This window comes from Pituophis catenifer, unplaced genomic scaffold (assembly GCF_029215685.1).
Source record: "Pituophis catenifer annectens isolate HBS135680 unplaced genomic scaffold, rPitCat1.0.hap2 SCAF_10, whole genome shotgun sequence".
Classification (NCBI taxonomy): domain Eukaryota; kingdom Metazoa; phylum Chordata; class Lepidosauria; order Squamata; family Colubridae; genus Pituophis; species Pituophis catenifer.
In genome coordinates, this window is record NW_027256890.1 from 9,610,689 (window position 1) to 9,637,580 (window position 26,892).

Sequence of the window (26,892 nt, forward strand, 5' to 3'; positions counted from 1 at the left end):
AATACTGCACAGAGTGTCAGTCCTCAATTTACCATTCATTTAGCAACCAAAATTAAAACGGAACTGAAAAAAAGTGACTTGCACCTGGCTGGTCCTTGCACTTACGACGGCAACCCCTGTCACGTGGTCCAAATTTGCTCATTTGGCACGGGACGCAAACCTTTAAACCATTATATGGCTTTAAAATCTAATCTAACAAAGCTAATTTGTTCCTACGGACAGTACAAATAGCCGGGACAGACAGCACCCCAACTGTCAAGTTAACACCCCAACTGTCAGTTAAGCAAAGAATCACCAAGCAGCTGAAAAAAAAAATTGGTTTGGGGCGAGTCCCATCTGCTCACATCTCTTAACAGAAATGAAAACGGGAAGTTTTCAAAACTAGACTGAACAAACCCTTGGCCTGGATGTATAAGATTTCCTATCTTGAAGAAGGGGGCTGGACTGGAAGACCTCCCAAGGTCCCTCCCAGCTCTAATTCTATGCCCTAAAATCACCTCTCGGGCACATCGAAACAGGCCATCAATTCAAAATTATTCATAACTTCCCTGGGTTTTGTGCGAGGCTCGGGCCATTTTTTTGCACCGCGTTGAAAATCTTGTGTCTTTTTTGAGTTTTTGCAGCCCCCGTTTGGGGATGGGTGGGTAGATCTTCCCATGGGAAGATGAAAGGGGAACAGGGAATCTCTTACAGAAAGGTGGAGGGGAGAGGGCTGGCATATTTTAAGATGTTCTGTGATAGAAGCACGGCTATTTTAGCTCTAGCTATAGCCTGGGAAATTACATTTTGTTAGCCAAAAAAGGGGAAGATAATAAGATAACATCCATAAGATGAGTTTGTAGATCACTAGTGGTTATAGCTAAAGATAGAGGGACAGGTGTTGTGTTATTTGCACAAATGCAGCTGACACTTATGGGTTGAATGCAGAAATCTGACCCACGGGGGAAAAATTAGTAGACTCTTGTGGTTCAAATTAACCAAGATAAGAAGGGGATTCTGAATGACAGTCCCTTAAATTATTATTATTATTATTATTATTATTATTATTATTATTATTATTATTATTATTATTATTATTATTATTATTATTATTTGCATTCCCTGCTCCGAAATCACCCGTGGGCATGTTTGCAATTTGATTCGAAATGTTTGCAATTTAGAGAGAGAGAGAAATTGATTCCCCCACCCTCGCCCCAATATCGAAGTGAAAAGAGTTACAGGGCTGCATAGGGAACAACAACAACTAAAAAAAAAAAAAAAAAAAAGAAAAGACAAATGTTCTTTTTCAATGTCATGCAAGGCAGGATTTTACATACATTTCAGTTTGACAGGTAAAATTTGGCTTTTTTTTTTTTTTTGTTTATTTTGAATCGGAGTGAGCGTGAATGAAACAAAGTCAGTTCCAACTTTCTGCAAATGAAGACACAAAAGTTGTGGAGATTTCGGTAATAGACAAGTGCTGGTCACCAAGCCTACACACACAATTAAGGAAATGCAAGTGTCCATTAAACATTTTTTTTTTTTAAACTTTAATCGCCTACCAAAGAATGTGTCTAAGAACACGTAAAACAGAGATGTTTCATACCCCAACTGATAAGGAAAAAAATAAAAAATAAAAGAAAAAAGAAAACTTTCTTTTTTTCCCCTTTCTTTCTACTTTTCAAACAGAGGTACCTGGCTGTCAATCTTGTACAGTTTAAAATCAAAAAGCTGGAGTGGAGGAGATGGAAAGGTGTACGCAAAATAATAATGATAATAATAATAATTAAAACTGGAAATGCTATTTCTACGGCTTCTCCAACCATACATTCAGTTCCCTAAAAATGGCAAAAAGACCGAACAAGGATTCCAGATTCCTGGAAAAAAAAAAAATTAAAAAACCCACCGGAAATGCCGAGAGATCTAAATGAAAGCGAAGACATGCAAGAGAGAAATGGTTACGCACTTTGTTCTTCACTGCAGGTTTCGGAGAAATGGGGTTGAAAATGCTCACTTAAAAGCCAGGCATTTTAAAACTGAGCAGTCAGAGGGAAAGAGTGTCACTATGTCACGTAACCCAAGTTGCATTTTTGCCCACCTTAAAACGCGACACAACATTAAACGGGGTGGTTCGGATCTCCGCGGGGAAAGAACCCCTTAACTTGGAGCGGGGATAACTGGGATTGAATTAAAACTTCGCCGAATCAATGTTTAATCCTTAGAATGCCATATTTCATGTACGGGTATTTTTTTTTAAATGGGGAAAGGCAACTGCTCAATTTCGCGATGGGCACGGGTTATTGCTTAATGGAAATCGCTTACGTTTCGGATGACGATCGATCAAACCAATCTATTATTAGGAGAAAATTAAGCTTTTGTCGTTTTGCACAGGGAAAAAGAGGTAAATGGCGAGGATTTTTTTTGTGTGGCTAGGTTTCTGTTCTTCGGAACTTAAGTTTTCGAGAAGAATTTCCCCAGTTAAGTCTCTCAGCTAGGAAGGATAACAAAATAAGGAGCTAGCTTTGCTTGGTTGATAGATTAGTTCTGCTTTTGGTACCTCTTGGTCCCATATTTGAAATTCTCGCAAATTGGACTTTTGAGTCCGTCTTTATTCTAGGTAGCCTGCATAGATACTAAAGAATAAAAGTGAAGAGTAATTTTTTTTTTAAAAAAAAAAGGAGGAGGGGGGGGGAGAGAAAGAAAATTACACTCCGCTATTCCTTTCCTATAGAATATTTCGCGCCAAAATTTCCTCCCCTTAAAACAGAAACGCAAGCCACGTGGTAAAATTCATTCATGCACGCAATGCTTGGAGTTCCCCGTTTTAATAAACATTATCGTAACCACATCAGCCAGATTTACAACAGTTCTGGGGTTGATTCTGGTGGGTGTTTTTTTTGGTGTGACAAACTTAAGTTGAGAAAAAAAAAAAAAGAAATACACCTTGGACCCACATCCACGAAACAGTGCAAAGTTTAAGACAGGGAAAAACAAACAGCTAATTTTTTTCCCCCCCAAAAAATGTCTTTCTATTTTCTTAGAAATTAAGTTACGTGTGGTTTTGTTTTCTTCTGTCTTGGGGGATGGGGTGGGGTGGGGGGACAGAAGGAGGAAGGGAAGAGGGAAGGATAAGGGGCAACCAAGAAATGATGGAGGAAAACAAAAAGAGAACTGTAAAGGAAAATAAGAAATAACAGCCGCGACCTGAATTTTAAGGGCGAGTTATAAGCCTAAGACTTTCTGATAAATTGTGAGGAGAAAAACAAAAGAAAAAAGAAAAAGAAACAGCATTCTTTAAAAGTACATTAAAGCAGTGATTTTAAACAAAGAAAGCAGAACTAGAACATCTTAAATTTTTAATCCTTTCTTTACAGATTACCTAGACCACTTTTGATTAAGAAACGGTAGAAAGTTAGTTTTAACAGCCACAAGTTAAACACCAAGAGGTGACAACTTGTCAATTTCCATAGAGAGTCCTGCTTTGGGGATTGTGTCTGAAATGCACTTCTTCAGCTCTTCTATCACACATTGCTGACATCAAACTCGGTCAGGTGTTTTTTTGTTTTTGTTGTTGTTTTTGTTGTGTTTTGTTTTTGTTGTTGTCGTCGTTGTTTTTTTGTTTAGTCCACTGGTCGTTTTTCACCATATTTCTTTGTAAACTCTTCAGCATTCTTACAGAATTTTTTACGGTCCTTAGAGTATTCTTCGGCTAAGTCGGCTCGAAGGGGGTGCTCTGGTTGAGGATCGTTCACCAGGGCTATGAGGGACTGGATTACTGTCGAGAGAAAGGAAAAAAGAAAAAAAGAAAAAAAAAGAGGGGAGGGAGGAAAGAAAGAAGAAAGAAAGAGGGGGGAAAGAAAGAAGGAAGGAAGGGAGAAAAAGAGAGATCAGCGTGGCCGGGAAAGAGAGCCGCAGAACCATCGATTCGCAGATCCCGAGATTTTATTGCTTGGTAATAGATTGGTTATCAAATTTAATTTGCCACCCATCTCGCTGTTCAGGCGATTGTGAGCAGATGGCACTGGGAATGACACTTTTAAGTCCTCCACCAATGACCTGGGGCACTCACATTGCAGCACTGGTCAAAAGGGCCCAGCAGAGATTATACTACCCGAGACTTCTCAGGAAACTGAATGGAAAACTGCTGGTGACCTCCTACCGCTGCACCATAGAGAGTATTTTAACTTACCGCACCTGTGTCTGGTTTGCCAATTGCACAGTGGCAGGTTGGACAGCGCTCCAGAGGGTCAACGTCATTGCCCAGAGGATCATGGGTTGCCCTCTCCCCTCTTTGGAAGAGCTTTTATAGCTCCCGCTGCCTTCAGAAAGCTCAAAACATTCTTAAAGATTCATCTCATCCTGGGCACCCTCTTTTTTTTTTGAACTATTACCATCTGGCAGCTGGTACAGGGCAATAAAAACAAGGACAAATAGGCTGAAAAACAGCTTCTATCCCAGGGCAATAACCATATTGAATTCTACGGTATAGTGCGATATCGGGTTTTCAATTTCAATTATATAGAATGTAAAGGATGTATGTTTTGTGTTTTTATTTTTATAGTTAGAATGTACACTGAAGACGGCATTTAATTTCGTTGTACCATGTGCAATGACAATAAAGTAAACTGTAAAAGTTTTCCAAATTCTATTTTTTTAATGGGAGAGAACTAGGAGTTTCCGATGCACGTATTGAACTGAAAAGGTGTCATGTATACCATCGTGTTTAAATCTGAATTGAACGCAAACGGAAATGAAAATCTTCACCCTATTATTGATGCTTTTTTAGGCTCCTCAACTTTGTCCTTAACGGTTGAGTGCGGCCTTTGGCCACGGTTGGGTTAAATAAACCATCATTGACTGGAACGTGCTAAAGCAAAATGGAAGAAATATTACATTTGGAGCCATTACATACATACGACCATCTTCACTGGTATATTTAATTAACCGGATCAGCCACTGTAATGGCGGTATATTCAGATTTATGAATGAACTGCTCTGTGTGTGTGCAAAATAATATGTGTGTAAAGCTTTTCCTTGCAGAAACGAAGAGAGAAACTCAGTTCTGAATCCACACTCAAGGGCACGTGTAAATAAAAAATGCTGGATGAGGAATATCTAGCTCATCTTGGACTATTAGAATAAACCATTTAGGAATTGGCTGAAAGCGTATTAAAACACCTTCCAGCCACCTAGCTGGGGTTTTATGAACAAGGTCGACTGTACACGCCTTGAATATTGGACAAATCGTTTTCGGATGTAGCTGCCTGGAAATCTCTCCTCTTTTTATCTTTTGTGATAAATTCAGGTTTTAAACTAAGCTAGGGAGGGAAGCAGGGTGGATAAAAATCAATGATTTTTTTAAAAAAATCAAAAAAATCAGATTTTTTTAATTTAAATCGGATTTTTTTGATTTTTATCGAATTTATTTTAATAAAAAACTTTTGGGGTAAAAATCTATCGTAAGATAGTTTTCTATTTAAGATACATAAATAATTTAGTTGATTCAGCATGAAATGGAGCTTAGTTATGTAGCACGAGGCTGTATATTCTGCAACACTGGGACTATCGGTGAGTCAACAGCGGGTCAAAGGAGTAGCAGAGATGACAGTTGCTCTTTAAAAATTATGATTTAAATCGAGTTGATTGAAATCAAGCCTTTTTACTCGTGATTTAAATCATGATTTAAATTGTGATTTAAATCGAGTTGATTTAAATCAAATCCACCCTGGAGGGAAGAGTGAGAAAAATCAGAAGTCATTCGCCCTCCTAAGTGATCCCATCAACAAGATTTAAATCAGCCCAGGATGCTTGTGCTCGGAGATCCAGCACAGAGCAAAACCCCTTCCCAAAATTAAGATCTAGTATAGAAATCGACAGGCCCCAAATGGCTGGAGATCGCTTACCTTGATCAGTTTTGGTAGCTGGTTTCCAGTTTTCAGCACTAATTACTGGCAGGCAAACCTGCCCCTTTTCATCGATGTTAGGGTGATAGATTTTCGTTTTAAATGTAATCTTGGGAGGTTTGAATGGATACTCTGCAGGAAAGTTGATTTCGATTCTGAACGCCCCCTTGTCGTATGGAGGGTTGTCCTAAAAGAAGCAACACAGGCGGTCTGAAAAGCAGCCCAAGACAACCAGAGAATGAATTCAGAGGAAAGCCCGAATGGAAAGCGGGAAGATGGGGCGGTCAGATATACAGGCAGTCCTCGACTTACAACCGTTTGTTTATAGCGACCGTTCTAAGTTAACGATGGCACTGAAAAAAAGTGGCTTGTGACCGTTTATCACACTTATGACCATTGCAGCATCCCCATGGCCATGTGAGCAAACTTCAGATACTCGGCAACTGGCATGTACTTACGACAGTTGTAATATCCCGGGGGTTATCCTGGGTACCTTCGAGACTGACTTCTGCCACCAATAGCCTCCCACCGGCCAGTTCGCTCCCACAGAGAGGATCTCCTCAGGGTGCCATCGGCCAAGTTATGTCGGCTGGCGACACCCAGGGGGAGGGCCTTCTCTGTGGGAGCCCCAGCCCTGTGGAACGAACTGCCCCCGGAAATACGTAAGATCTCTGACCTCCGGGTGTTTCGCTGCACACTGAAGACTCTGTTGTTCCGCCGGGCTATCAACATAATAATTTTAAATTGGGGTATTTTAAATTTCTGGGGTTTTAAATTGAGCCGAATTTATTTAATAATTTTTAATTTTTAATTGATGTTTGTCTTGTGTTTTTAAATAGGCTGTACACCGCCCTGAGTCCTTCGGGAGAAGGGCGGTATAGAAATAAAATTATACTTATACTTATACTTATGTGATCCCCTTTTGTAGAGTGGTGCGGTGGCCTAGAGGTGGACCTCTCGCCTCACAATCAGGAGGCTGTGAGTTCGATCCTAGGTGGAGGCAGATCTTTCTCTCTCTCTGGGCACAATGAGAATTCTATCTGCTGAATATAACTCCGCACTGGCGACCGGAAGGGCATCTGGCCAGTAAACACTCAGCTCCATTCAGTTGCACAGATCCCACCCCGCAAGGGATTATGGGGTTGTTAAAAGAAGATGTGATTCCCTTCTGTGACCTTCTGAGTCGATGGGAAAGCCAGACTCACTTAACAGCCGTCTTGCTAACTTAACACCTGCAGTGATTCACTTAACAACTGTGGCAAGAAAGGTTGTAAGATGGGGCAAAAACTCACTTAATATAGATGTTTCGCTTAGCCGCATACATTTTGGGCCCAATTGCGGCTGTAAAGTCAAGGATTTACCTGTACAAGATCCATCGCTTAAAAATAACTTTTTAAAGGATTCTTTTAAAAGGACTCTTGCGGTGCCTTAGAAGAAAAGGTGCTTCAAAGTTGAGAACGAAGGGAACAGAAAATCCTTTGTGGGTTTGTTTTACTATCAGTGATTTGTTTTTAGATCTAAATCTAGTCTTTTCAAAATATTTTCTTAACTCTCCCTTCCCTGCTTTTTTATTTTTTTTTCTTCATTTTTGGCAATGCGACTCACTTTATTTTGTTTTTTTTTTAATTTGATTCTCAATCTTTATCAGCAGGGATTCAATTAGTTTTATGCAACCTCCTGAAAAGAAATGGGAAGGTGGGTTTCTTAACTGAATATCCTACTCTGGGGTTTTTTTTTTGTATACTGTTTCTCTTGTTTTTATTGTTGTCCATATTGTTTCGTTCTTGAGGTTGTCAGTGGCCCGGTTAGTTTATTTAACTACTTTAAGTAAAATAAAAGTTTGCCTGTGTTAACATATCCCACCAAGGAGTGTTCACACACGGACAGATTCAATACAAATGACAGAATTGTTTACAGAAGACAGAGCGATTAGGAATTTACCGATAAAAGCCTGCAGGAAGGATTATCTTGTAAAACTAGCATCTGGATAAAACAGTTTATTATTCTTAAAGCAGTGATTTGTTAAAAAATAAAAATAATAAAAGCCGCCCATTATTCTGCAACAGAATTGCAAGATACAACTTGACAATTTTTGTTTTTTTTTTAAAAAACCTCTATTCAAAGATATACCATATTTTTCAGACTATGATGCACTTTTGCCATTTTTTTTAGCTTCTGCACGCCCTGTTTTCTGGCCTTTTCCAGGCCTTTTTTTTGCCCATTTTCGAGGCTTTTTTTGGCCTTTTCCGGGCCCTTTCTTCGGCCTGTATTTGAGGCTTTTTTCGGCCTGTGTTTGAGGCTTTTTTCGGCCTGTTTTCAAGGCTTTTTTCAGCCTGTTTTCAAGGCTTTTTTCGGCTTCAAAAGCCTCAAACACAGGCCGAAAAAAGTCCTGAAAAGAAGCCAAAAAAGCCTCAAAACAGTCCCAAAAAGCCTCGAAAATGGCCCCCCCCAAAGCCCTGAAAATGGGCCAAAAAAGCCTCAAAAACAGGCCAAGAAAAGCCTCGAAAATGGGCCAAAATAAGATGTGGAAAAGGCAAAAAAAAAGCCTTGAAAACAGGCTGAAAAAAGCCTAAAAAATGGGCCAAAAAAGCCCCCCAAAAACCTTGAACCCGAATCGAAAAAAGCCTCCAAAACTGGCCAAAAAGAAGCCTCAAAAATGGGCTGAAAAAATCCCCGGGAAAAGGCCCGAAAAACGGGAGGCCAAAAACATTTTTTTGTTGTTTTCCTCTTCTAAATTTAGGTGCGTCTTATAGTCCGAAAAATACAGTATTTAGTGTGTGAATGGAAAATACACACTCCTTCATTCTGGGAGAGTAACCCATTCAAGATTTGTTTGGGGTGGCGGTGGGAGGAGCCTGGGGTAAGATCGTCTTATATTAAAACCGGGTCTTATATTAATTTTTGCTCCAAAAGACCATTAGGTCTTATTTTTGTGGAAATACAGTACTGGATGTGTCCATCTGGCTGATGATCTTAACCGGGGCTTATTTTTGGGATAGGGCTTATATTACGAGCATCCTGAAAAATCTAGGGCTAGGGCTTATTTTCCGGCTGGGTCTTATTTTCAGGAAAACGCGGTGAGTCATTTTTTTTCCCCCAGCGCCGTTGTAACTTTGAAGAGTCACTAAACAAACTGCTGTTAAGTCCAGGACTATCTTTCTTTAGGAGTTAAGAGGGATCAGGTTTGGTGCATTAAAAACGTTCCTTAGATGACACCAAGACGGACAGGGCGAGCATGTCCCAACCTCATGTGTCCTCAGGTGCCTTTGAGTTCCAACATTTCGGCTGCTGACGGGTTAGTCTCTTGGCTCAACACAAGGAAGGGGAGCACCACAGGTTTGTATGCTGCAAGGTGTGACGTGCATTGTGAGTTTAGCGTTCTTTGTTCTAGGTGTCTCCCGGTAACGTATCATATTGTCCCTCCGGCCACACAGCCTTGATTTATCCTTTGACAAAACCATTCTTGCCTTTATCAGAAGGAAATCAAAGCCTTTATCAAATGAAAAAGCCAACTCTTAGGGAGTGAAATGAGCCAGAGTTGTGGGTTCTATTTTTTTCTGTTAGACAACAACTTAAAACCTTACTCCCTTCTTTGAATTTTTCTTCTTCTTTTGTTTTAAACAAAAGAAGAAATGGAATTTGGAATTTGATCTGCAAGGAGGCAAGGAAAGAAGAAACCCCATGATAACCGGGGTTGTTGCTTCTCCGAAGAGACACGAAGCTTGAAAATCATTAAGAATGGGTTTAAAATTTTACGCGGGGCAGATCTTTAGACCTGGAATTTAGCTGTCCAGCCATGCAGCTAGTCCTCGTGTTCAAGGAGACTTTACCATTTGGAAAAGTGGCTCTCGGGGCCATAAAGGAAATGGCTTTTGAAACCAAGAATGACAAATTGGTGGTAAGTCCTCAACGTACGATCACAATTGAGCCCAACATTTCTGTTGCTATACAAAACGGCTGTTAAGTGAGTTGTTCCCCGTTTTACGATTTTTTTTTTCCCCATGGTTGTTAAGCGATTCACTGCAATGGTTAAATGAATCGTGCAGTCGCTAAGTGAATTCAGCCTTTCCCATTGGCTTTTGCTTGTTGGGAGGCCGGCTGGGAAGGTTACGAATGATCACGTGACCCTAGGATCGTGCAACAGTCGTAAGTACATGCCAGTTGCCCAGTGCCCAAATTCTGATCACGTGACCACAGAGACGCTGCAACGGTCATCAGTCATTTTTCAGTGCCGTTGTTAACTTTAAATGGTCACTAAATGAATGGCTGTAAGCCAAGGACTGCCTTAAGAGAGCATTTCCTGTCCTGCCCAATACCTGTGGGGATGTGAGGGACAGGGATAGATTCTGTGATAGGGAATGAAATCTAAATTTCTTGAAATAAATTCTACGTTTCCCGTACCTGCATATTACGTTCAATGCTGGGATTCTCGGGAGGGTGCTAGAAATAAACCCACATCACCGTCTCCTTAGTTGCTATTTTAGCTGGCTATTCTAAGGGCCATTTTGAAGTTTTTAAGAGTTGTGGTGTGCTTTTCCTCGCTTTCGTTTTTCCTTCATTATCTACCCTGTTTCCCCGAAAATAAGACATCCCCTGATAATAAGCCCAACTGGGCTTTTGATCGCATGCGTTTAAATAACCCCTCCCTGAAAATATTTAAATGCATGCACAGCCAGTCCCTGCCATTTCCTCGGGTTAGGGAGATGGAGCTGGAAATCAGATAAGATGGCAAAAAAAAGCCCCGTCTTGCTCCACGCGCCCCAAAATAATAAGACCTCCCCGAAAATAAGGCCAAGCGCTTATTTTGGGGTTCAAAAAAATATAAGACAGGGTCTTATTTTTGGAGAAACACAGTATTTTTTTCTTTCTTTGCTGTTGTGTCTTGTTAGCTGCACAATGATAGGAGCTTCTCTTTTTAAATTTTAACCACTGCACAATGATTTAGAGGTTTAAAGGCTTTATAAATTATAAGTACTTTTCTTTTAATCCAAAAATGGATGGCAGCTAATTTAATTATTCGGGTGGCATTCCTCGGAAACGTGCACAGAAATATTTTTTTTCTTCTTCACTCCGGGAAATCCACAGATTCACTCAACCTGTATCTGCATGGACCAACTCAGGGTATTTAAGGAAAATTAAAGAATTCACCAGAGCTCTGGTGCATTTTAACAATTACAAGAGGTTTGTTTCACTCACGGGAACAATAAGCCCTTGCCAAGTCAATAAGTTAGCTTCGTCCACCTGGATATTACGGAAATTCTTCATTCCACATTTGCGGATTTCTTCAAGCTCCTACAAGCAGAGCAGAGAAAAAGAAAAAAAGAAAAAAAGCATATTAACCACATCAGCCAAAATAATCGGTTGTAATATTCAGGAAAACACTGCGTGTTGTTTTTACTTTCGTTATCGTCTCAAACTCAAACTATCTAACAGTCGTCTTCCCCCCCACTTTCTCTTCCTCTTGTCTTGCTACAGATTTACTACAAGGAGGTACGGAGGAGGATAGCTAAAAACTGGGAACAATCTGGAAAAGGCACTATTCCTCTGTTTGACTTTTCACAGGAGAATTCAGACTTAATACCAGCCAGCATTCTCGGCACTATGTTATAGAGGTAGTCCTCGACTTACGACTCCAATGGAGCCCCAAATTTCTCTTGCTGAGTGGGGCAGTTAAGCGGGTTTTGCCCCGTTTTACGACCTTCTTGCCCCAGTTGTTAAGTGAATCGGGCTCCTCCCCCCCACTGACTTTGTCAGAAGGTCGCAAAAGGGGATCGATCGCATGACCCCCGGGGACGCTGCAACCCTCATAAATACGAATCAGTTGCCAAGAGTCCGAGTTTTGATCCTGTGACCATGGGGATGCTGAAATGGTCGTTAAGTGTGAAAAATGGTCATAGGTTGCATTTTTCAGCGCCTCTGTAACTTCGAACGGTCACTAAATGAGCTGTTGTAAATCGAGGACTGCCTGTGGAGAGTCACCCTCAGGAAGGCAATGGTAAAAATTCAATATTTGTGTCCCTGGTAACTGACCTGCCTTGAGTGCGGTTGGAAATTCAAAATAAAAAGATGACATAATATAATTTCTCTTTCTCTCTATTAAGCAATGTGCGTGAAGAGAGGTCATAATTTCTGAGTAGGCCTCAGCACGCTTGCATCCATTAAGTTTTCCCCCTTAAAATAGCTCTTAAATTTTTTAAAAAACCACTTCTTATAATAACCCTTTTATTTAAAAAAAAAAAATCTTCCATTTTTAAACCCGCGGTTACTACATTCGCAGGCAACGACAGATTTTAATGGAGGCATTCTGCTTGGCAGATCCTTCTACAGGGAGTCCTTGACTTGCCACAGCTCACTCAGCGACGGTTCAAAGTTGCAACGGCACTGAAAAATGTAACGTATGACCTTTTTTTCACACTTATGACCGTTGCAGCATCTCCATGGTCGCGTCATCAAAATTCGGATGTTTGGCAAACTGATTCGCATTTATGACGGTTGCAGCGTCCCCGGGACACTGCAACCGTCATAAATATGAGTCAGTTTGCCAAACGTCTGAATTTTGATCACTTGATCGTGGAGATGCTGCAACGGTCGTTAAGTGTGAAAAACTGTCATTTTTTTTCAGTGTTGTCGTAGTTTCAAATGGTCACTAAAAATGAACTGTTGTAAGTCGAGGACTACCTGTGTACCATGTAACTCTCCCATGCCAGATTGCCACAAAGAAGAGGGAGTCAAGCACCTGAGGGCAGGACAAGAAGCAATGGGTGGAAACTAATCAAGGAGAGAAGCAACTTAGAACTAAGGAGGAATTTCCTGACAGTTAGAACAATTAACCAATGGAACAACTTGCCACCAGAAGTTGTGAATGCTCCAACACTGGAAGTTTTAAAGAGATTGGATAACCATTTGTCTGAAATGGTATAGGCCAGTGATGGCTAACCTTTTTGCCATCCCAAAAGTGGGGGGGGGGGGTCACATGCACGTGTGCCCACATCCATAATTCTATGCACCCTGTGCATGCGCATGCAACCCCCCACGCTCCTCCCCCTTTTGGCACACGGTGGGCCTGGAAGGCCTGTTTTTCACCCTCCCCAGGCTCCAGAGACTTTCTAGCAGCCCGGGGAGGACAAAAATGCCGCCCCCCTCCCGAGGCCCTCCGGAGGCCAGAAATGGCCCATTTCCCAACTTCCGGCCCGAAAATTAGCTGGCCGGTGGAGCTGAGCTAGGGCAACGTGAGCGTGCCCACAGATATGGCCCCGCGTGCCACCGGTAGGGTTATAGGCTTTCTTGCCTGAGCAGGGATTTGGACTAGAAGATCTCTAAAGGTCTCTTCCGACTCTGCTATTCTGTTAATTCAGATTATATCGTACGTTTTCCATCGCACAGCCCACTGCAGCCAGAAAGGAGCATCAAGTAGAAAGATAGTACCGTTCCCTACAACTGCAGCCAAACGTAAGCAAGTAAGGGAAAGAGCCTTGGTGGCGCAGCGGACTAAAGTGCTGTTAAGTAGCACTTAGCTGCCAGCTGCCTGCAATTACTGCGAGTTCGAATCTCACCAGGCTCAAGGTTGACTCAGCCTTCCATCCTTCCGAGGTAGGCAAAATGAGGACCCGGATTGTGGGGGCAATAAGCTGACTTTGTATAAAAAAGAACACCACTTGGGGGGGGCGAAAGCCCTACTAAGCAGGTATATACAAAAAGTATGAAGGCTATTGCTTAACGCATTGTAAGCCGCCCTGAGTCTCCGGAGAAGGGCGGCATATAAATCGAATCAATCAATCAATCAATCAATTGTAGCTGTCACTGCAAAATTTTAAACAGGAAAAAAAAAGAGAAGAAATTAACCAAAATAGGATTATGCCCTTATCTTAAACCTCTCTTTTGAGACTTGGCAAACTAGCATGTGACTATCCTCACATATTACGAAAAACGAGAGGAAGAGACCCATGACTTGGGAAAGGAGGACTGTCTTTCGAAACTGGGAGCACCACCCCTATCCCAATATTGATATAGTTAGCAGAGGCTCACCGTGGTAACAAAAGCTTGAAAAGAAAATGTCAAGAACAGCAGACAAACAAAGATAGCGCTGTTGTTGGTTCGGTTGCAAAGATAGCTAATTTACCTACGACGCGCATCCAAAACAGATGGATGTCCGTGATGACGCACGGATCAACAAAACCATTTCAAAATCTTGAGTCTCCACCGATTAGTGGCTGCTGCTACAAACAGTTTGCAATGACGTCTGCCTGCAATTTGGCAGTTCGAATCTCACCAGGCTCAAGGTTGACTCAGCCTTCCATCCTTCCGAGGTGGGTAAAATGAGGACCCAGATTGTTGGGGGGCAAGAGGCTGACTCTGTAAACTGCTTAAGAGAGGGCTGTAAAGCGGTATAGCAATAGCACTTAGACTTATATACCGCTTCACAGGTATATAAGTCTAAGGGCTATTGCTATTTCCTTCCTTCCTTCCTTCCTTCCTTCCTTCCTTCCTTCCTTCCTTCCTTCCTCCCTCCCTCCCTCCCTCCCTCCCTCCCTCCCTCGCACAGGGATTAGAATGCAGCATTGCAGGCTGATTCTACCCACAGCCAGGAGTTCGAGTCTCATGGGCTCAAGGTTGACTCAGCCTTCCATCCTTCCGAGGTTGGTAAAGTGAGGACCCAGATTGTTGGGGGCAAGAGGCTGACTCTTTAAACCGCTTAAGAGAGGGCTGTAAAGCGGTATAGCAATAGTACTTAGACTTATATACCGCTTCACAGGTATATAAGTCTAAGGGCTATTGCTATTTATTTCCTTCCTTCCTTCCTTCCTTCCTTCCTTCCTTCCTTCCTTCCTTCCTTCCTTCCTTCCTTCCTTCCTCCCTCCCTCCCTCCCTCCCTCCTTGCACAGGAATTAGAATGCAGCATTGCAGGCTGATTCTACCCACAGCCAGGAGTTTGAGTCTCATGGGCTCAAGGTTGACTCAGCCTTCCATCCTTCCGAGGTGGGTAAAATGAGGACCCAGATTGTTGGGGGCAAGAGGCTGACTCTTTAAACCGCTTAAGAGAGGGCTGTAAAGCGGTATAGCAATAGTACTTAGACTTATATACCGCTTCACAGGTATATAAGTCTAAGTGCTATTGCTATTAATTTCCTTCCTTCCTTCCTTCCTTCCTTCCTTCCTTCCTTCCTTCCTTCCTTCCTTCCTTCCTTCGTTCCTTCCTTCCTTCTATCCATCCATCCATCCATCCATCCATCCATCCATCCATCCATGGTGCACAGTGGTTAGAATAAACTATTGCAAGCTAACTCTGCCCACTGCTGGGAGTTCGACCCTGACCGGCTCAAGGTTGACTCAGCCTTCCCATCCTTCCGAGGTGAGTAAAATGAGGACCCAGATTGTTGGGGGCAAGAGGCTGACTCTGTAAACCGCTTAGAGAGGGCTGGGAAGCACTGGGAAGCGGTATATAAGCCTAAAGGCTATTGCTAAATGCTATCTGGGCACTCTCTCCCAGTCCCCCTCTCTCAGCCCAATGCACTTCACAAGGTTGCTGTGGCGGTGGGGAAAATTGGAGGAGGAAGGTGTGTTGGGATGCCTTGAGTTATTTTGTAAATAAATAAAAATAAATAAAAAATAAATCTTTGTTCACTTCCAGCAAGTAATTAAAGTCACTCCAAAGGGAGTACACAAGGATAAAGGTAGGATGATAAGAGCGTGATATAGCCAATAATTGAACTCCCAATCAGTAATACATTTTAATGTTAACAGAAGCCTAAATGGAAAGGCACGATATCAAATGTAGGAGAATCGCCACTTATGTCATCAGACGCTTTCCAAGATAAGACTGTCCAGCTGACCGTTCTAACCCAGCTCTTCCAAGAGGTCTTCGGGTCAAGAGAAGACCATTTACAATATAAACAAACTTACTTTGCATAAAGCCGAGCGTTAATTTATTCTACTAAAAAAGAGCAGAGCAGCCAATAATGTACCAGTTCAACCAATGTACTTGAATCAGTCTATGCTGTTTTATTTTTGGAGACTATACCTACTCTCCAAAACACCTGAAGGTAGGATAAGATCAAGAGAGAGAAGAGCAACAGAGAAGAGGATGAGGGGACTGGAGGCTAAAACATTTGAAGAACGGTTGCAGGAACTGGGTATGTCTAGTTTAAGGAAAAGAAGGACCAGGGGAGACGTGATAGCAGTCTTCCAATATCTCAGGGGCTGCCCCAAAGAAGAGGGAGTCAAGCTCTTCTCCAAAGTACCTGAGGGTAGGACAAGAAGCAATGGGTGGAAACGAATCAAGGAGAGAAGCAACCTAGAACTAAGGAGAAACTTCCTGACAGTTAGAACAATTAACCAGTGGAACAACTTGCCACCAGAAGTTGTGAATGCTCCAACAATGTAAGTTTTAAAAAAGAGATTGGATAACCATTTGTCTGAACTGGTGTAGGGTTTCCTGCCTAAGCAGGGGGTTGGACTAGAAGACCTCCAAGGTCCCTCCCGACTCTATTCTATTCTATTCTATTCTATTCTATTCTATTCTATTCTATTCTATTCTATTCTAATTCTAATTCTAATTCTAATTCTAATTCTAAAGATGGGAGCTTATCAATTCCAACCTAGAACTAAGGAGAAATTCCCTGACAGTGACAACAATTAATCAGTGGAACAGCTTGCCTCCAGAAGTTTGTGGGTGCTCCATCACCGGAGGCTTTTAAGAAGAGACTGGACAACCATTTGTCTGGAATGGTATAGGATCTCCTGCTTGAGCCCCCTAGGGGGTTGGACTAGATGACCCCCAAGGACCCTTCCGACTCTTATTCTGCAATTCTGCTTCGAGATTGGGTCAAGAACATCACCATCATGGAACTGACATGATCTGGTGAAACCATGAAGATCTGGTTGGAGCAGGAGTCACCCACAAAATCCATAGAGTAGCTGGATATAATTAGCTACGAATACTAAAGCTTGCTGCTAACAAAAATAGAACTCTTCTCATGAGGGACTGGACCGGCATTTTACAAATCTTGCTTTGGTTTCATGGGTGTGCCCGATGCATTCAGCTTATGCAGGAGTTCAGCCGAGTAAATGTTTGACAATTCAGTTGTTGCAGTCAAATAGTAATAAACCAGCTTGCCGTTTCCTGGTCTTGAAGGCAGAAATTCAAAGCCGAATTAGAGCCGCCTCTTAAACCATCTTGAACGCTCTGAATTCAAGAAGTGGGGAAAACAAAACAAAACAAGACAAGACAGAGATCTTAAAACTCAAGTCACTAACTAACATAGCCTGCCAGTTCAGCAATCTGGAATTTCCCAAGGAGTTGGCATCGCCCCTGGTAGTATTAAAGACGATGTCGTAATTATGTGGCTAGGAAAGTTTTAGGAGTGTGTCACGCTTTGCTGCTGCTAATATCCAGCCCTATACACTTCCTGTACAAGTTTACATACAGTTTCCTCTGACTCCAGGCCAATGATCTTGCTTCTTTTAGAAACTGAAATGAAAAGAAAATGCCACAGGAAAGTCATCTATCACAAGACTCGTGTGAGCATCTGCGACCTTGGGTGGGGACGAGTCTTCCCGGATTTACTGTTGGTATGAGTGTCATACGGCTCCTGAGTCATTGGGAGCATCCATTTGGTTCTTCCCACTAGTGGGGACTGTAATCGGGAATAAACCAGCATCATGTCAGATTCTACCCTTTGGGGACTCTAAAGCCAACAACCATTAAAAGGTAAAGGTTCCCCTCACACATATGTGCTAGTCGTTCCCGACTCTAGGGGGCAGGTGCTCATCTCCGTTTCAAAGCCGAAGAGCCAGCGCTGTCCGAAGACGTCTCCGTGGTCATGTGGCCGGCATGACTCAACGCCAAAGGCGCACGGAACGCTGTTCCTTTCCCACCAAAGGTGGTCCGTATTTTTCTGCTTGCATTTTTTAGGTGCTTTCGAACTGCTAGGTTGGCAGAAGCTGGGACAAGTCACGGGAGCTCACACGGTTACGCGGCACTAGGGATTCGAACCGCTGAACTGCTGACGTTTTGATCGACAAGCTCAGCATCTTAAGTCACTGAACATTAGCCAACTTCAAACCCTGGGTGCATCTCCGGCTTGCTAAGGAAACCACTACGATTCTTGCTTCAATTGCAAGGCTAACTTGCCGTTTCTAGTTCAATTTCTAAGGACTGAAGCCGTTCCCATCTACTATTTATAAAACATTATTATTTTATTATTATCAAATTTATTTGCCACCCATCTCACAGTTAAGAAACTATTCTGAACGGCTAATTATGATTTAATTAATGCTGTAAACTGCCCAGAGTAGTTTTGTTACAAGATGGGCATAAAATAAGTTTGATAAGTAGGTAGGTAGGTAGCTATAGATGATAGATATAGATAGATAGATAGATAGATAGATAGATAGATAGATAGGCAGGCAGACACAGACAGAAAGACAGACAGGGTAGGTAGGTAGATATAGGAGATAGATAGATAGATAGATAGATAGATAGATAGATAGATAGATAGATAGATAGGCAGGCAGGCAGGCAGGCAGACAGACAGGGTAGGTAGGTAGATATAGGAGATAGATAGATAGATAGATAGATAGATAGATAGATAGATAGGCAGGCAGACACAGACAGAAAGACAGACAGGGTAGGTAGGTAGATATAGGAGATAGATAGATAGATAGATAGATAGATAGATAGATAGATAGATAGATAGGCAGGCAGGCAGGCAGACAGGGTAGGTAGGTAGATATAGGTGATAGATAGATAGATAGATAGATAGATAGATAGATAGATAGATGGATGGATACGATAGATAGATAGATAGATAGATAGATAGATAGATAGATAGATAGATAGATGATAGACAGACAGACAGACAGAGCCAGATATAGCTAGATCAGTGGTTCCCAATGTGGGGCCCACCCCCACAAGGGGGGGCAATTTGATTTTTAATGGGGGCAATTGGAACCCCCATTTAAATCAAGTTAATGCCTTTTAGGCTTCCTCCGCATGAGTAGGAGTTCACTTTTTGAATAGTAAGAATTATATGTGACCGGGGGAGGGGGGGGGAGATCAGGATTTTAGAGATGCTTAGGTGGGGCATGGCCAAAAAAAGGTTGGGAACTACTGAACTAGATAGATAAGGTAGGTAGGTATAGATAGATAGACAGACAGACAGACGGACAGAGACTTCATGAGCTCAGCTATCGAGACTTATTCAATAAACCATAGTTTTTAAAGTGACAACAAAGCTAGGCCAAAACTTAAATTAGCGCCACCGGTATGCCAATCATCTTCAGGTCATAAAATGGGGCAAAGCTCGCTTAACAACTGTCTTGCTTAGCAATGGAAATTTTGGGCTCAATTTTGGTCGTAAGTCGAGGACGACCTGTAGTTATATTTTACAAGTTTTCCCATGCCTGATCGTTTTAATCCACCACCAGAAAGTCAAATTCTGGGAATAAAAGGAAGGACGCTGATCATTTAAAACCTCTGAGAGGCATCTGAGTTTCCTTTCTTTATTATCCTTCTGCGAGGGGAAAACTTTTATTTATCTAGGGTTTTGAAAAGAAAATAGATTTTGTCTACTCGGTTGCGAAAGAGGATTGCTTGCGGTTTTTTTAAAAAAAAACAAATAAGGTTACATTTGATGTTGTTAAAATAAGAAAAAATTAAAAAAAAAAAACTGAAGAAAAGCTCAAAATACAGGTAGTCCTCAATTTACAACAGTTCATTTAATTATGATGTTCAAAGTTACGACGGCACTGAAAAAAGTGACCTAGGACCGGTTTTCACACATATGACCGTTGCAGCAGCTTCATGATCATGTGATCAAAATCGAGATGCTTGGCAACTGACTCGTATTTATGACGGGTTCACAGGGGTCACAGGATTCCCCTTTTGTAACCTCCTGACAAGCAGAGTCAATGGCGGAAGTCAGATTCACTTAACGACAATTTGAATAATTTAAGCAACTACAGCGATTGACTTAACAAGTGGCGGCAAAAAAAAAAAAAAAAAGGACGCAAAATGGGGCAAATTCACTTAAATGTTTCACTCAGCGACAGAGTTAACGGGGAAGCCAGATTCGCTTAACAACCGTGTAACAGCTTAACAGCTGCAGTGATTCACCTTGCAACTCTGGCAAGAAAGGTTATAAAGTGGGGCAAAACTCACTTAACAACTGTCTTGCTGAGCCACGGAAATGTTGGGCTCAATTTTGGTCGTTAAGCCGAGGACTATCTGTACAGTCCCTTGATTTTCTCATCGATTCCTAACATTTCAGCAGGCGTTAAGGATTTCAGGGAGTAGCAGTTAAAATACAAATGAATTTCCTAGCTCCAGTGTTCTTGTTAGGAAAATTATATTTTTTCGCGCTATAAGATGCACTGGACCGTAAGATGCACATTAGCTTTAGAGGAGGAAAACAAAGAAGAAAAAAAACTGCCTCCCAGCATTCATCCGGTATTCATCTGGCTAGCGTCTTTGCAGCAGACAGCAAACCTGGTCAGCTTCAGCACTTTATTGCAGCCCCAGCGCGTGGCTCGTCAGGGCTCCGCTCCGTTGCGCTCACCACCAGTCAACTGAGCTGAGCTGCCACCGCCGCATTGCAGCTGACTGGCGGTTGGATCAGCCTCCCGGAATACCGCCGATCAGCTGTTCTAGGCAGCGGGGATTGCTGCCGCCACCAATCTAGGCAGCGTCAGCGATCGGCGGCAATCCCCACCGCCCAGGGGAGGTATTCACTTACCTTCACTACCAGTTCGCAAATGTGAGCACACGCGCCACCTCCATGCATGCGCAGAGCCTTCCATGCATGTGCAGTGTCAAAAACGGGACATGACGTTCGGGCCGGTGGGCGGAGGCTCCTGCAGCCGCTGCTACCAGTTCGCCCGAAGCGGATAGAACCAGCTGAATACCGTCACTGCCGCCATCTAAAACAGCTGATCGGCGGTATTCTGGGAGGCCGATCCAACTGCCAATCAGCTGCTTGGCAGCGAAGGCTACAGCATTCGCCGGTGGCAGCGAGCGGTGGAAGTGGAGACAGGCGGTGAACACCGCCGCCGCAACAACCCCCTTCCCCTCGCCGCAATATTCGCTCTATAAGATGCACAGGCATTTCCACCCACTTTTTTTGGGGGGGGAGAGTGCATCTTATTGTGCGAAAAATACGGTAAATAAGTGTAATCTTCAGGAAACATTAACTGTGCTGTCTAAAGTCTCCTATTCTGAAAATGCTGCTCTTTATTATTTGGAATGCTTTTACGGATTTCGGCCCTCCGTTTCAGTATGGAAAGTTTTAAAAAATATTTGGCCATCGCAGGTGGGAATTTCTGATCACACCGAATATTGGTGGATTGCAGCCTGTTTCATTCCTGGTGACTTAACCATGATAATTTAGGTTTAGGTACGCTGGAGTCTCACATCTGCAAGGTTGAAGAATCTGCAATTCCCGCCTAAAGGAAGTTGGCTTTTTAATAACCAGGTTTAGTAACTTCTACTTTATAATTAATTCTCTTCCCCATATACAAAGTGAGATCAAAATCACCCATAAGAATAATTATTTTGAAGCGTACTTCTTTCAAAATGAGAAATATTTCAAGCTGAGTACATATTTAAACAGGGGACTGGGGATAACCTCTCACTCTGGATTTACTGGGTTATTCTGGCTGGTAATTTTCTATCAGCCCAACAGTATTGTCATTGTGAGGCTAAAATGGTGAGTAATAATGCTGTTTGCGAATGCCTCACAGGAAACGTGAGATATAAATGTAATAAAATAAACAAACCTCCATTTAGGGATCTGTATGTAAATGAGCGTGGGTGGGGGGGAAAAGGATGAACTGCAGAATTATCATTCTCAATGCATCTTCGCTTTGTGAGGCAATCCCAAACTTTTATAGCACATGTTCCTCTTTTTGACATTAAAAAAAAAATATGTCACAAGTTCAGGAGTAGGAACACAAGCCATGTCTGTATCAAAATTGGTTGCTATAAAATGAGCCAAACGTTCAGAAACTTTCCGAGATTCTAATCATCCTGTAAACTCTTGCCTGAAATTAATATTAACATAAGGCAGGCTTGAATTACAGAACTAATGAGCAAATCAACCGTTTAATATCCTGCGCTACTTAAGGGCACAAAGATTAAAGGGAGGGGTTTTTCAATTATTCTACAATTCACGGATATTATTAAATCGACAATTGCACCAAAAGAAGGCCAGAGAGGAACATTTCTTCGCTTAGCTCATGGAATTTTAATATTCGTTTTCGTTTTCAGTTAGATAAACAACACCCTTTGTGTTAGCAAAAAAATGATATGCGTAAATGAGGGAGCACAAACCCAGTACTAAACGAACCTGCAAACTGTATGAGAGTAACATCCAAAATCTAGTTAATCAATATGGAGTCCACTATCCTGTTATAGGACTACAAGTTATTGGGGGTTATCCAATATCCTCAGATAATTTCTGTGAAGTAAGCAATCAATCTTTGATTCATTTACGCATCTGTATCCCACCTTTCATAGGGACGTGGTGGCTCAGTGGCTAAGACGCTGAGCTCATCGATCGAAAGGTGGGCAGTTCAGCGGTTCGAATCCCTAGTGCCGCGTAACGGGGTGAGCTCCCGTGACTTGTCCCAGCTTCGGCCAACCTAGCAGTTCAAAAGCAAGTAAAAAAAATGCAAGTAGAAAAATAGGGACCCCCCCTTTGGTGGGAAGGTAACAGCGTTCCGTGCGCCTTTGGCGTTGAGTCATGCCGGCCACATGACCACAGAGACGTCTTCGGACAGCGCTGGCTCTTCGGCTTTGAAACGGAGATGAGCACCGCCCCCTAGAATTGGAAATGACTAGCACGTATGTGCAAGGAGAATCTATACCTTTTATCCCACCTTTATTACTATCTATCCAATGTACCTTCCTCCTATTTTCACCACAACAACCCTGTGAAGTGGATTGGTTGAGAGAAAGTGAATGGCCCGAAGTCACCCAGTTTTCATGTCTTAAGGCAGGACTAGAAGTCACAAGTCTCCTGGTTTCTAAGCCTGGTGCCTGAATCACTAGACCAAACAGACTTTGTATGCTAGCTCTGATTGACACGTTTTGCATGCTTAAATATACTGGTAGTACGATAAACGGTGTTAATTGTATATCACCCTTGCATCTGGGTTGGGAATGTATTAAAATTCAGCATATTTTTTGCACGTAGAGTGGCCATGGACTCTTAAGTTTATCTTCTCGCTTCTTCGGTTTAGGTATTTCAGGAATTGTACATTACAGGTAGCCCTCGGCTTATGACAATTGAGGCCAAAAAATTTCTGTTGCGTAAGTGAGACAGTTGTTAAGTGAGCTTTGCCCCATTTTATGACCTTTCTTGCCACAGTTGTTAAGTGAATGACTGCAGTTATTAAATTACCGTGGTTGTTAAGTGAACCTGGCTTCCCCCGTCGACACTGCTTGTCAGAAGGGGATCACATGACCCCGGGACATTACAACCGTCATAAGTACATGCCAGTTGCCAAGCATCTGAAGTTTGATCACATGACCATGGGGAGGCTGCAACAGTCGGAAGTATGAAAAACAGTCATAAATCGTTTTTTTCAAGCTGTTGTAACTTCGAGCGGCCACTAAACTGTTGTAAATTGAGGACTATCTGTATTAGTTATAAACATGCAATTGAGCAGAGGCTTAAAAACAGAAAAGGCCAGACTCTTTAAGGAAATTACTACTTTTGCTGTTAACTGCAAGGATATGACTTTGACATATGAGTGCCTAAGCAAGCAATTACAATAGAGTACAGAGTACATGACAAAATTAATAATATGGACTATTATTTGTAAAATCAAACTTTTCCATTCTCCAAGTTTTACAGAAACACCAACCCGGACTACTCTGTAGGTGGATGAATGTATTTTAATTTCAGGAAGGATTTGTGAGAATTATATCCAATTAGTGACATCATTACTTAAAGTCCAAGTATTTCTCGAATTCTTCTAACTAAATCTTGTTCGTGGAGTTTTGAAACGTTAAGAGGTTTATCCCAAATCTATAATCGTATATAAAACTATATAAAAAGGAAAAAGAACGAGCGATTTAAACCTTCTAAAGCAAAAAGCTGAATCGAAGTGGGGTAGCCAACTTCACATCTGTGCTGTTATGACGCAATTGTTAACAAAAGCTTTACCTGAATATATATATAAAAAAAAACACCTCCTATTAACCACAAGGAATATACCATAAAAAGTCCATCAGTGAGCTGTTGGACAGCATTACTTGGTCTGTTGTGTGGATGTTTGGATGGTTTAGGGGTGGGGAATTTGTGATGGGTGGGAGTGTATTTGGGGATTGTTATGTGTGTTGGACCTGGTCTTTGGGTGTTAAGTGAATTTTGTTGTATGGGTATACTGTGTATACACGTACAATGACAATAAAGTTATTATTATTATTCCAAGACAAACTTCTAATCCAGATACCCTGTTTCCCCCAAAATAAGACATCCCCTGATAATAAGCCCACTCGGGCTTTTGAGCGCATAGCAATAAGAGCCGTGGTGGCGCAGCAGACTAAAGTGCTGTTAAGTAGCACCAGCTGCCTGCAATTACTGCAAGTTCAAATCTTACCAGGCTCAAGGTTGACTCAGCCTTCCATCCTTTCGAAGTAGGTAAAATGAGGACCCCGGATTGTGGGGGCAATAAGCTGACTTTGTATAAAAAAAAGAACACCGCTTGAGGGGGGGCCCGAAAGCCCTACTAAGCAGGTATATACAAAAGTATGAAGGCTATTGCTTAACGCATTGTAAGCCGCCCTGAGTCTCCGGAGAACGGCGGCATATAAATCGAACCAATAAATAAGGCCAAGCGCTTATGTCAGGGTTCAAAAAATAAAATAAGACAGGGTCTTATTTTCGGGGAAACACAGTATTTTTAAGAACAACATTTACAACACAGCAAATGGGTCTGGTTGCAAAGTTATCTTCCCATTTCCCAAACCTCACACGCTCGGCAGGCTGAAGTTAGAAAGCGAAAACAAAAGTAGACAACCGCCTGCTATTAAAAGAATGAAAAAGCCAAAGCATGTTTCTTACCGCCTTCTGACACTGACATAGTTTATGCTCTGTGTTATTTGGAAGTAAATAATCCACACTGGATTATTTGACACAAACGTGTAAAGATTTTTTAACACATGTAAACCCCCATTCAGCGCAGCGCAGCGTCTATACGACTTGTAGTTCTTCCCTGCCACCTTATTATTTTTTTAAGATCCAAATGGACCTGGGTGGCCTTTATTCTGCCAAACTTCTTTTTAGGGATGTTCCACTTTAATCCAGGGAGTTAATAAATGCAATCCTTTTACACTGTCTTCCTGTGGCTGAATAAAGCAACTCCAGGGATCTGAAAGCTTTAGGATGAACACATTAAAGAAACCAGGACCAAACCAACCATCTCGCCTGCAAACTTAGTTTGCGCAATAGCAATTCAGCAGGTCAGTTAAGGCTACATTCCCACAATTGTAAATAGCGTTAACCTTAGCTTTTTTGGAGGGGGGGGGAGAAATCGGAGGGAGGGGGGGAGGTGATTTAGCATACTGTGTGAAGCAGAGGATTTACTTATGATGTAATTCCATTTACTATCTGATACTAGAAAACAAGATTATTTAAATTTAAGAATTTAAATTTAAGATTATTTAAATTTAAGATTATTTAAATTTAAGATTGTTTAAATTTAAGAAAAGCTTTGAGGGTCTGAGGATGGGGGAAAGGTGCTCCTTAAGCTCGGTTGTTTTCTTGTAGACGTTTCATTACCCAACTAGGTAGCATGATCAGTGCTAAAAGGGAGTGAGGTTGGAATGTGGAGGAGGAGGAGGAGGAGGAGGAGGAGGAGGAGGGCGATGACTGTAGAGACCTTGGCACTCTCTGAGATTTGTTGTTTTCTTGCAGACATTTCATTACCCAACTAGGCAACATCAACAGCACTAGTAAAGAGTAGGGGTTGCTCTCAGTTTATATTCTAGTGGCTTGCCCTATCAGTGGTGATGAGATATCAGATAAACTGACAGCAAAGCCCACTCCTTGCTAACACTGATAATGTTACCTAGATTGGTAATGAAACGTCTGCAAGAAAACAACTAAGTTCACAGAGCATATATGACCCCACAGTTCCCCTTCTACTCTTCCTCTTCCCTCCATAAACCCCACTTCCCTTCTACCATTGATGATGTTACCTAGTTGGGTAACAAAACACCTGGAAGAAAACCACCAGGCTCAGAGAGCGCCAAGGACCCCTAACGCTGGTCTATGACCATAATAAAAATTGATTGACCAAGGACCCCAGAGTCATCGTCTCTTCCCTCTCCTCCTCCTCACAAACCCCACTTCCCTTCTAGCACTGATGATGTTGCCTAGTTTGGTAATGAAATGCCTGCAAGAAAACCACCAAGCCGAGGCCACCCCCATTTCCAATCTCAGCTACAAATGTTCTCCTTTACCGGTTTCTTTTTGTGGTCGGTTGAGCAATTCCCTTCTCTTTGGGGTTAAACCAGGCCCCCTGCCCCGAAAAAGTACACACCCATCCCCAGCTTCAGTAGAGTGCCAATACAGGAACAATAAAGGAGAATATTTGTAGCTCATTTGAAATGAGGGTCCTTGGTGCTCTGAGAGTTTGGTGGTTTTCCTGCTGTCCTTTCAGGACCGTTTCAAATTTTTCACCAGCACTGATGATGTTACCGAGTTTGGGTCACAAAATGTCTACAAGGAAACCACCCAGCTCAGACAGCACCAAGTCCTCTTTTTCCTCTTCTCTTCCTTCTCTCCGCAACCCCCCCCCTTCCTCCTAGCTCTGATGATGTTACCTAGTTGGGGTCATGAAACGTCTGCAAGAAAACAAGCAAGCTCAGAGAGCGCCATGGACCCCATAGTTGCCTTCCTCTCCTCCTCCTCCTCACAAACCCCCTTCCCTCCTAACCCTGATGATGTTACCTAACTTGGTCACGAAACGTCTGCGAGAAAACCACCCACCAAGAACCCCATAGTTC

The 26,892-nt window shown here is 42.3% G+C and overlaps 1 protein-coding gene across 3 annotated transcripts in view; it reads right to left on the reverse strand.

Annotated features, from left to right (window-relative positions):
- Positions 1–3,318: 3,318 nt before the first annotated feature.
- UBE2L3 (ubiquitin conjugating enzyme E2 L3) overlaps positions 3,319–26,892 on the reverse strand; it is a 161,478-nt gene continuing 137,904 nt past the window's right edge. Inside the window, exons 1-4 of one of the 3 annotated variants that reach the window (XM_070950840.1) lie at positions 17,306–17,345; positions 11,079–11,174; positions 5,883–6,069; positions 3,319–3,754 (exon numbers count right to left, since the gene is read on the reverse strand). In XM_070950840.1, the coding sequence (XP_070806941.1) occupies positions 3,600–3,754; positions 5,883–6,069; positions 11,079–11,147 (411 nt within the window). In that variant the 5' untranslated portion in view covers positions 11,148–11,174; positions 17,306–17,345 and the 3' untranslated portion in view covers positions 3,319–3,599. Of the gene's footprint in view, positions 3,755–5,882; positions 6,070–11,078; positions 11,175–13,907; positions 13,961–17,305; positions 17,346–26,892 lie in introns of those variants that run through there. The other 2 variants (XM_070950841.1, XM_070950839.1) reach the window with 2 other exon arrangements.